This window comes from Lissotriton helveticus, chromosome 7, assembly GCF_964261635.1.
Source record: "Lissotriton helveticus chromosome 7, aLisHel1.1, whole genome shotgun sequence".
Classification (NCBI taxonomy): Eukaryota; Metazoa; Chordata; class Amphibia; order Caudata; family Salamandridae; genus Lissotriton; species Lissotriton helveticus.
In genome coordinates this window covers 1197928081-1197940090 of record NC_136068.1, presented here as the reverse complement: position 1 = coordinate 1197940090, position 12010 = coordinate 1197928081, and the positions used below count along the sequence as shown (strand labels likewise).

Here is a 12010-nt window from a genome sequence, read left to right as displayed (position 1 = left end):
CACCCATACTACCATACATTCACAAGCACACTCATACAACCATGCATTTGCAAGCATACACATCTGCACATACATCCATACATTTGCAAGCACACACGTCCGCACAGACACCCATACATCCCCAAGCACACGCGTGCGACTGCACATTAGTGCATGTAAAATGCCTGCCTCCTTGATGTTATGAGTGTCTGTCAGGTTGAACTTTGCTCAGCTTGACAGACACTCATCAGGCTTTGAAAAAGGGTGGGCATGCCAAAATTAGGGGCCGCCACTGCTAGAGGTGAAAGAAACATTTTCAAAGTTATTTATCTAAAACTCAGCCTGCGGAAAGTCTTTTCAACCGGTCTGAGAGAAATGTTGTATACATTTTCTTCTGGAGTTACACAGCTCTGGATGATTCCTATTGACCAGCTGTGGAACATCCGACCCATGGTCGACTTTAATGGGCGTGGAGCGCAGTTCCTCCTCACCTCATTGATTCTCTGCCATGTCTTTTAATGAGGTCGATTTTCTGTCCGCACTACAATTTAAATGAGTGCATTCTGTCACTGATGGTTTTAACATTTCCTGAAGAGATTACAACCCTGCCAATTCGGAATACTTCAAGCATGTGAATCTTTGAAAGATCCAATGCTGGGCAACACCACCTGTTTCCATCCTGCAAATGTACCAGGAGAATGCAAAAGAGGAGATTAATATCAATTATTAGTGGGGGCCGAGGTCGAACAAAGTGCTGGAGGGTTACCTGCCTACCTGCTTCCACGCAAACAGCCCATCTTCAGCAGAGGCTGCACCGGGGTTCTTGCTGCACGGCTCCCGTTCCCGCTCCCGCTGACGCCATACCAGCACTGCCGCCAGGGGTAGGACTCCAAGTCCCAGCACCCCCCAGGCGGCGCACACCACCAGCGTCACGAGGAAGTGCCCGGAGGCGCTTGAAAGGAGGAGCGCTGCCGGAGCTTGTGGGGGCCGAGGTCGAACAAAGTGCTGGAGGGTTACCTGCCTACCTGCTTCCACGCAAACAGCCCATCTTCAGCAGAGGCTGCACCGGGGTTCTTGCTGCACGGCTCCCGCTCCCGCTCCCGCTGACGCCATACCAGCACTGCCGCCAGGGGTAGGACTCCAAGTCCCAGCACCCCCCAGGCGGCGCACACCACCAGCGTCACGAGGAAGCGCCCGGAGGCGCTTGAAAGGAGGAGCGCTGCCGGAGCTTGTGGGGGCCGAGGTCGAACAAAGTGCTGGAGGGTTACCTGCCTACCTGCTTCCACGCAAACAGCCCATCTTCAGCAGAGGCTGCACCGGGGTTCTTGCTGCACGGCTCCCGCTCCCGCTCCCGCTGACGCCATACCAGCACTGCCGCCAGGGGTAGGACTCCAAGTCCCAGCACCCCCCAGGCGGCGCACACCACCAGCGTCACGAGGAAGCGCCCGGAGGCGCTTGAAAGGAGGAGCGCTGCCGGAGCTTGTGGGGGCCGAGGTCGAACAAAGTGCTGGAGGGTTACCTGCCTACCTGCTTCCACGCAAACAGCCCATCTTCAGCAGAGGCTGCACCGGGGTTCTTGCTGCACGGCTCCCGCTCCCGCTCCCGCTGACGCCATACCAGCACTGCCGCCAGGGGTAGGACTCCAAGTCCCAGCACCCCCCAGGCGGCGCACACCACCAGCGTCACGAGGAAGCGCCCGGAGGCGCTTGAAAGGAGGAGCGCTACCTCCGCCCCGCGGAGCGCGCGCGGGAGCGCGCCGGGAGAAGCCCGGGACAAGGGCGGGACCGTCTGTGGCCGTCCGGGGCCGGAGGAGGCAGGGCAGGGCCACCCCATTTCCATCTACCGTACCGGTTTCAACCTGTGGTGCCGCGTCTCAGCATGTCAACACGCTCCGGTAAGGCCTTGAGGGGTTGCGGGGAGAGTGCCCCCGGGGGTGCTATGTTTGGCTCTATGGACAAATTCCTGACAAGGGTGGCGGCTGTCATAGACAATGAACTTGCCATATCTGAACGGCGCCTTTCACTTGACTTCCCTCTTGCTAAAAGTCCACCGCCAGCAATAGTGTTGTCCCCTCTAAATCCTACTTCCCCTGCACCTTTGCTTGGGGATCTACCTGGGGATTCCCTTATTGCACCTCCAATGGGTGGCTTAGAGGGGTTCGAAAGCTCGCTGATTGGTGTCCACAGTACCAGTCCATGTGCTGTGCTTGTGGATCCATGCAATGAGCTCTCTTTAGTAGGCTCACCCGGCATACAGGCCCTACACTGCCCTGAGGTTCCTGCTCCCGCCCCACAAGCTCCGACTAAAAAGCAACCCATCCAGGAGCCTATCAAAAGGAAGGGGAAAAGGGCAAATTACACTAGAAAGGGTTGCCCATCTAAGACCACTAACCATCCTAGGCACCCGCCCCTGAGGGGTCCTCCCCCCCAGAGCAAGCAAGGACCAATATCCACAGGGACAGCCATCTGCGCTCCGGCTGTTATTGATACAGTACCACCTCTCTTGTCGGCCCCACCAACGCCTGTTCAGGACAACGTGGGTCACTCTATGGAGGCGTTCGAGAAGATGGTCAAGTCTCTTGTGTTGCCACTTATAGACCAGGTCAAGAGGTTGGGGGAAAGGCTTGACTGCTTTGAGCAGGCTACTAGGGACAATTTCTTTGCCCTAAAGACCCTTCTCAAGCACCAGCCAAAGCCCAGTAAGGATAGGACTGATAGGCTAGATGAGTCCAATAGGATAGAGGTCCCAGTGAGCCCCCCCCTGGGAGACCAACTGATGCAGCCGCCCAAGCACCATGTACCTGGGAATACGATCTTGGCTGCTCCAAAGGTCGGTCTTAGACAGATAAAGGCGAAGGCTCCAACTTGTGCTGCCCACGTGCATGCTACCCTTCCCCCAGCGGCAATATCTCCGGTGGCTACCCAGGCCCCAAGGCAACACAAGAAGGGTGGGACGGGCCCTACTTCGCAACCTGGGGTTGTTATATCTGACGCAACTGGTGGTGTTGTATCAACTCCTAAGGTTGCATCTATCCCCGTCCCACCTACAAATCGGCTCCCTTTGGGTCCTCCTCAGAACAGTAGACGCAAGTGTCCCCCAGTTAACCTCCCCCCTGAGTGCCACCCGTATGTTGTCATCCTTACGAAAGTCCCCCCTATTGGGAGTACCCAGCGGGAAAACCATCAGGCACTAAAGAATAAGGTCATCCACTGGCTGAAAGCCAACAGGCCCTTGCCTGCGGGAGTGGACGGAATTATTCTTGGTGTGCGCAGGGTGGGTTGGATTGGACACGGGAAAAAATCGCTTGAAGGGGATTGTGTGGTTGTAAATTTCCAAGATGCTAGGGTTGCCCAATTTATATGCTCCCAAGGTCAACCCACGGCTGGTTCGGGTATCGACATAGTCGATTTGACATTTTTTTACCCACGGTCTATTATGTCCACCCCCTCACTCCACCTTGGACAACCCTCCTTCACTGGCAGCCCAGGGGGCCAATATTTGGTGGAAAACACTGCCCACGGCCTTCTGACCCCGGGAGTTCTCTCTCAGCAGCTATGCCCAGCTCCAGTGTTACCAAACTGGGGACCTGGGAATTGTTGACTCAGTTACGATCCGGGGGAGGATGTGGTGGCCCCAGGTTTTGTCGCTGGGTTAACACCATACCACAGATCCAATGGCTCCTCCTCCCCACTGCAGACTCTGGCTACGCCCGAGTCTGTAGAGAGGAAGGGGGAGACCGGGGCTTCCCATAACTCTCCGTTTGGTCCCCTTGATGTGGGTTCTGCGGACTTGTCACCCCCTGTCGAGGTTTGTAGCATTGCAGCTGTAACGGACCCCCAGATTAGGGTTTTCAGCTGGAATGTTGCGGGCCTCGAAAGGAAGCTGGCGTTGCCGGATTGGAGCGAGCGTGTGGAGCAATACTCCATTTGCCTGTTCCAGGAAACCTGGAGTCGGGTGCCCCTTCACAAGGCGGGTTATTCCACCCACTTTTTGCCGGCAGCAGAAAGTGCAACTGGTAGGGGTCGCCCCTCTGGCGGTTTGTTAATCTGGGTAGCCACCGAACTTAACTGTAGGGTGGAGGAGAAGGACACTAACTGCCCTGACCTCCTAAATATTTTACTTAGAAATCCCCAGGGCAGAGTCATTCTAAACATTTTTAACATCTATGCCCGTGGCACTAAGGGGGGAAGTGAATCCCCAGTTATAGCTTGCTTGGAAGCGCAACTCCGCTCATCTCCATACAGGTCTTGTACACTGTTGGCAGGTGATCTGAACTGCACCTTCGAGCCTCTTGATCTGGACATCCTAGCAGATCAAGAGGAACTTGATAATGGGTGGGGGATTCCTCCCCTCGAGCTTGGCCCTGTTAAAAAGTGGACAGATGTGGCCCTTCAGATCAACTCCTTAGTTATGGAGTTTGGGCTTAGAGCTGCCAATGGCAGAACCAGGTCCGATAAAGTAGGGGCGCACACCTATAACAGGCCAGGACACACGTCACGGATTGATTATTTCCTCCTTGACTTACACCTGTGGGGCATGGTGGAGGACATGGTAGTTTTACCTTCTGTGGAGAGTGACCACAATCTCCTGTCCCTCACCCTCTCCCGCAGGTGCGTCAACAGCACCGTGAGTGGTTCTCCTTGTAACCCCGCTCCAGACCTGTCAGTGGTCACGAACTGTGGGCGAAGGCTAAAGTGGGCGAAGCTGGCTCTTTCGGAGGAGAAATCCTCTGCGATTAGGCAGCTTCTGGTTTCAGCCATGGCCAATCTTGACGGCCAAGAGGAAGGGCTGATGGAGGTGGCACCTAGGTTTTGTGTCATAATTCAGGCCATTGGCGACCTCTTTGTAGTCCCAGCCCACCCGAGCGGAAGGAAACCCAGCCTACGACCGGGTCAGGGCTGGTACAACCAAAAGTGTAGGGAGGCGAAATCACTTCTTATCGAGGCGGTCAAGTCCAAATTGCCGCTTAGGACTAGGGAGGCCAGGAGACATTACACACTTTGCCAGAAAAATGCTAGGATGGAATGGGAGGATAACTTCTGGCAGGACCTCCTGGCTGCCAGCCGAGGGAAAGATGCTAAAGGTTTTTGGGACATGGTGGGCAAAAGGAATCGTCCCGACGATTCCCGGAGGACTTGTGCGATCAATGCCCAGACTTGGTTTTCCCATTTCCAAAATCTTTACTCTCCTGTTGAAGGCCCCCTTAATGATCCCTTTAAAATCCCAGCCTTTACTCTAGACCGTGACCTGGATCTGTTTTCCTCCCTTGATGTAACAAAGCAGATCAAAACCTTGGTCCCCTTGAAAGCAGCTGGCCCGGATGGCCTACCAGGGGACATCCTCCGTGCTTACCCGGAAGAATGGGGGGCTCTTATCTCTGCACTCCTCAATGCAATTATGGGGGGAGGGCTTGTGCCTGACTCCTGGAGAGGTGCGGAGGTGGTCCCCATTTTTAAAAAGGGCAGTCGGGATTTACCCGGGAACTATAGGCCTATAAGCCTAATAGACTCCAGCCAGAAATTGGCCGGGAAAACCATCTTGGGGAGAATTACTCAATGGGTGGACGACAATCACATTCTGTCCGACATGCAGGCTGGGTTCCGTTCAGGTACAGGAACTATTGAACAGGCCTTTAGGCTTTTGTTGTTACACTGGAAGGTGGTGGTGCTGGGCAAAGGCAGTCTTTATCTGGCCTTTATTGACCTTAAGACTGCCTTTGACCTGGTACCAAGGGAGGAACTTTGGAGGGTGCTTCATGGTTTAGGGATGCCCCCGTACCTACTGAACCTCCTCATTAACCTGCACACCAACACCTATGCCCAGGTTAGATGGGGGCTGAATGGGGAAAAGACCGATAAAATCAGGGTCGAGAGGGGAGTAAGACAGGGCTGTGTCTTGGCCCCTACCTTATTCTCCCTCTATATTAACGGGGTGGTAGATCATCTACTGGGCGAACCATCAGACGCTCCCAGCTTGGGTGGAGTAAAAATTCCAACTCTGTTGTTCGCCGACGACACCCTCCTCATCTCCAAAACCCCCCAAGGTTTACAGTCTTTGCTGAACCGCTTCCAGGATTTCTGTACCACTAAAGGCCTTGTTATCAACATAGACAAGACCAAGTACCTAGTCATGCACCCACCCCGCAAACTTGGTCGCCCTCCAATTCTGAACTCCATACCTCTAGAAAGAGTGGCGGAATTTGATTATCTGGGGATCCGTTTGAATGACGCAATGAGCTGGACTGCCCACATCGATAAAATGACTCTGGCCCACAAAAGGGTGGGGGGCGCCCTTCTTAAGGAGTACAATAACTCCTCAAAACATTGTGTTGCACCCATACTGGAGATTTACAAAGCTCGTGCAGTCCCTGCTTCTCTTTATGGATCGGAACTGTGGGGCTTGGGCAAAGTCGACTCACTGAGTAAGGCCGAAAATAAATTTATCAAGGATCTACTTGCTATTCCATCGAGCAGCCCGACCATCCCAATGCTCTTGGACACTGGCTGTAAAGCCATAAGGGACCAGGCTCGGCTTCGTCCCCTTCTGCTCTGGGCACGCTTGTGGAGGGTCCCGGAGCTACAATCGTATGCCAATGGGCTGGCAGAAGTAATGCATGCTGATGGTTGGAGTAGCATCAAATGGCTAAAGGACATAAAACATCTTTTAGGGGAATTGGGTTTGGCCTCTTGCTGGCATAGTCACTCCGCTCCACCAAAGAAGATTCTAAAAAAACTTTTCTGGGAGTGGGTTGACGTGAAGCGCTCTAGTAGCCAGCAGCATTGCAAAACCACCGCAGCTTTCCTGTTGTTCAAAGACGTTGTCTTGTATGAGCCATATATGGATATTATAACAGTTGCTATGGATAGGTCCTTGTTCATTAAATTTCGGCTTGGTACCTTGCCCTTGGCGGATCTCTGTTCAAGGTGGAATAAAGCCCAGCCCACCTCTCGCTTTTGTGCCTCTTGTCCGGACAAACCAGAGACGGTGCCACACTTCCTTTTTGAATGCCCGGACTATGGTCGTCCCAGATCACGTTGGCTTGGCCCCATTTGCAGAGAACTGGGGACTCGTCAGCACTCTGTTGCCCTTCGGATTCTTTTAACTAACACAGCCCCTCCTATTGTTTGTGCTGTTGCAAAATTTTTAAAATGGGCTTGGTTGATAAGACTTAGAAGACTGTCTATAACAATTTAATTCTTTTTTATCTAATTTATTGCTGACATATCGTGTTTTAATTATCATTCCACTTGTACAGTCTTACTTATTTCGACATGCTGTTTTTATCTTTTTGTACTGCTTTTATGATATGTGCATATCGAAATAAAGCATCAATCAATCAATCAATCAATCAATCAATTATTAGTGACAGTCCTGCTCTAAATTGGACTTGAGTCTCTTAGGCCAAAATGTGTTTCTTGAATCCATGCATGGAATGAGCAATGAGCAACACAGTTTTGCCTTTATGCGCTGGTATCTGGGTAATCTAGATCATATATCATTGTAATCTGATAACAGTCTAATTCAGTGCAAAGCACTCGAGAAATGTGAGAGAATAAGGTTATGGTTTTGTTGCCTTCTGACTCAGCCATAAACCATCAGTTGCAAAGACTGGGAATTAGCATCTGACAGATAGCTAGGATCTGTTATGCCAGTGTTTGGATAGATAAATATAAAAAGGCAGAATTGGTAGGTAGTGGAGTCGCTTCTGATTATCATTGGAATTTAAGCATTTATATAATATAGCCAGGTAAAGAGGGGGATTAAAAGGTTCTGACTTCTCATTAACTATTATTTGCTACCCTTCCTCCCTTGCCCTGCACCCTTTCGAAGCAACAGCTGTTGAATAGTTAGAAACGGTGACATGGCACTGTCAAATTATATCACGGTCAGAAACTGAAAGTTGTGAACTCAGCGACAATAAATCTCCAGGTGACCCTACTAAATACTGACTCATTCTTGTCATACATATGTTTTAAATGCCATCTAGTGTAACACTAGTTGCTAGCCACAATTGGATGTAGTATTTTAGGAAAAGAACAATTTACATAATTTTTATTACCAAAGAAGGCCTATTCAGTCTGACATGTCTACTTGCACCATATACGATTGGGTTTTATTTGTCGGTTGAACTTACTAGACAGCGTGACTCGGTCTGCTGAGAGACTTATTGTGGCTTACCAGAAACATAGAAGAGCTTGGAGCCCGCCCATTGCTTACCATTGGTTAGCTTTCCTTGCCACTCTCATTTATCTGCTTCTTATTGGTGTCCCAGCTTGGCAATCTTCTGGTTGTCCGTCCCAGGGATCATTGCACATTTACAATCTCTTTGATTGGCTGCCTCTCTGCTTATGCTTTTTTTTAAGCACTACTTTTTTTATTTTGTGTTAAGCACTCCATGACAGTGTGTGTGTGTGTTTTCTGAACCATCTCACTCGTGAAGATACCTCCCCTGCACTCCATGTTGCTCTCAATCACAACTTCTTCCCATACCCCACCCTCTTGCGCTCGCCTGTGTGCTTCTCCCCATTGCATCCTCCCACCAACGCCCTCTGTATTACTTTACCCACAACCTCCGTGATGTTCCCACTTAGCCCCCGCCCTACCAGCTTAGCATTTGAGTCAAATCCACCCTCCTCAGTTGCTTTCAAGTCCTCTCCTATGTTGCTTCCACATTCCCCCACTCTCGCATGTTGCTTCCATATTCCGTTCAGCATCCCAAATGTTTCTTCCGCTCCCCCACACCAACTTCAGAAGACAACTTTTATGCATTTTATTTTCTTGTTAGCTGCCTATTTAACTCAGATCGATAACTAACAAGCATTTGCAAGGCAATAGGTCTTGCATTTAGGAGTCTTTGAGCTATTGGCATTGTAAATGCCAAAAGCTTACATTTTCGCAAATGCGAGACCTATTTAATTGCAAATACTGTTTACTTCCAAGCGCCCCATGCCATGCTTGCACCTAATTTAGGCCACACCCTTTTCTTTAGACGAGCCGCGTCTAAAGAAAGGGGAGTGGCCTTTATAACGTGCAAGCGTGGCATGGGGCGCTTGGAAACAACCCCCCAAAAAACATTTATAAAGCAATAGGTCTCACATTTGCGAGAGTCAAGGCTATTGTCATTTGCAATGCCAATAGCTCAAACTCTCCTAAATGTGAGACCTATGGCATTGCAAAGAAGCGGCCGCAATTGTCCTGGCTGCTTGGAAAGTGAAAGCGCACATGGTGCGCTGAATATAAGGAAAGCACGTCGTCCTGAAAGTCAGACAAAAGTCACTACAGAAAATAGTGCTTACTGACTAAATAACACAGACGGTGTAACAGGAGTAAAAAGGTCAGTCCTCATGGGAGGATACAAATGAAGACAAGGCGGTACTAAGGAAGGACTAACAAGCCGATTACCGAATCAGAAGCCAGCATTTACAAAAGACAAAGACACTAGCCAATTAAAAATATGGGCGAGTGGGCGGAGCTTCAAGTGCTTACTCTAATACAGCATGCAGAGCAGCGCTTGCGCTGCGCAGGCTCGACCTAATAATACAGCATGCCTCGTAGAGCAATGCATGCGCTGCCCATGCTCGACCTAAAAAGGAGAAAAAAAGCACACGCATGCCTACAAAATGACGCTGACGGGTGCTTCAAAGGTATTTGTAAAAGAAAATAATAATCTTGGATGCGTGCAGCATTGCAGACAAGCATTGACCACGTTCAAAGTAAATAGACAAAGACAACCTATTGGCTTTGCCAATGCTTGTTAAAAATAACTTCTTGAACATAAAGGTTACTGTGCAATTACTAAAACACTGTTATTCTGTATTTTAGCATCGAGAAGCATTTAAGAAACGCTGGTTTACTTTGGATTCAATGGAGAGGAAACTGCTTTATTACAAACGTCCAATGGTGAGTGGGTTGGCCGTTGTGATTTCATTATCCGGAGCCATGGAGACCTTCTGGCCATTACTGTCCCCGAGAATCAGTTGCTTTGGTGCATCTCTTCCCAAGGAGGCACTATGGGTCAGGGAGCTACATGTTCCCTGCTGACATTCGAGTGAACTACAGGTTTCAAGAGCCTAGTCACTCTTTCATTCTTCAGAGGTCAACTAATAGTTACTATTATTTAAAGTGCAGCAAAACGTAACATAGATAGTAGCAAGCCCTAAATATAAACAATTATTGTTGCAGTTGTTATGGTTGCTGTTTCTATTGTAGTTATTCATTAATATTGATGCTGATATTATTGTTAATGTTGCTGTTGTTATTAAATATTGCTGTTTCTGTTGTTACTATTTTTAGTTGTTGTTGTCATACCGTTGCATTTGTGAGTGCTTAAAGTGAAATTCTTTGGAATGAAAGCGTCCATGTACCTATGACTCAAATCGTATAGGCAATAGCTCATGGAAAACATGCTGATTTAGAGTTTGGTATATGGGTTACTCCATCACAAATGTGGTAGACATCCCATTTGCCATAATATAGGTGTCAGAAGATATAACACACTTGTCATAAAGTCACATTTGTCCTGTCCTGTCCTGTCCTGTCCTGTCCACCAAGCTATAACCCAGACACATAGACCATTTTTCCTTAACATGAATTTAAGAGTACTGAACAGATTTAGGATTTTTACCCAACTCAGTTACACATTGTCTAGTACATAGAAAAACAACTAGAAAACCACAAGAAAGCTTTGAAAAGGTTCTAACACAGGACACTGTCATAGCAATCTCTGGGAATCCTTTTCACTTTAAACAAGTATTGACAAAGGCAACAGGTCTGACTTATGACTGAAAATTCAAGTCAGACATGCACTTTGCTAGTGCTTGTTTATTTTTTTGGGCCCAATTCTCCTCCCACTCAGTATTTTTCTCTGAGAAAGGATAGTTGAAAAATAATAAAGGCTGTTAAGCATGACAATAAGAAATAAAGGACCAATGTACCACTTACTGGTCCAAAATATCTGGTCGCAATTTGTGACCTTTATTTTTGTGAACAGTACAGAATATAACAAATTGACATATATACTAATAGGTGAGTTTGCTAAATTCCAATTCAGAGTGGGTCACCTTTCTCATGAATATTCATTAGGAAAACGTGCTCCACACAAAAGTCTCTACTTTGTTCCTAAAAATGACATCAACTAAAGGTTTGTTGTGCTAAAATCAACATCTTCCAGGAACATGCAGAGCTGTCTTAAAAACAACTTTAATTTACCTCAATTTTGTATTTTTTCTAAGAGGAAGCTAATTTTTTCTGAAGTTTTTTATTTATTCCTACTTCTAGTCCATGGTGGAACCAGGTCTGAAGCCCATGGGTGATGCCGGAAAGCTACACATTTTTGAAAAGTATACAAAAATCTGAATTTAGCAAAGGGGTCATTTGTGTAGATCCATCAAGGCTTTCTCAAAGAAAGGAACTGTTGAAATAAAAAAATATATGAAAAGTGGTTAGGAAAAAATAGCCATTTGTGACAATGTTTTCGTCTGTAACTTCTTGCCACAATGGCTGATTAACAAAAGCAATACATCAGTACGTCCGCTAGACTCTTCTCGCCATAGAGAACCTGAGGTGCCAGAGACTAAGCTGACCCTCCTTAACCGCATGCGCGCTAGCGGTTTTCCCGCTGCGCGCTGCGATTTTGAAAATCGCGCGTTACGTGACAAAGCCAGCTCGTCATGCGCGTAGCGTAGGTAACGCCCATGACGAGCTGACTTTGTCATGCGCGTCGAAGGGGTTAAAATGGTTTTTCATTGTGTACCAAATATAGAGCAAATCATATGGCAAAATAAAAAGAGTGAAAAATAGGTATGAAGAAAAGAAAACCTATGTATTTCTGTAAAGTACACCAAATATTGAGTCTAAGAGCTGTGGTTTCTTGTACATCATTGATTTTGTGTTTACCCACACTACTATGTGATTCAGAGGGCATTTTGACAAGTGTCTTCTTCCTTACAACCTGGCTTACATTTGGAAGGAACAAATGCAAAGAAATCCAATTGGTAATATCAAATGTTGTGTGTTTCTACACGTCTCCAGA

At 48.2% G+C, this 12010-nt stretch overlaps 1 protein-coding gene across 2 annotated transcripts in view; it reads left to right on the top strand.

The window, feature by feature from the left end:
• Window positions 1–12010, top strand: part of ADAP2 (ArfGAP with dual PH domains 2) — a 267951-nt gene that overhangs the window by 204545 nt on the left and 51396 nt on the right. For both annotated transcript variants that reach the window (XM_078654379.1, XM_078654378.1), the window contains exon 9: window positions 9802–9879. In XM_078654379.1, the coding sequence (XP_078510505.1) occupies window positions 9802–9879 (78 nt within the window). The remainder of the gene's footprint in view (window positions 1–9801; window positions 9880–12010) is intronic.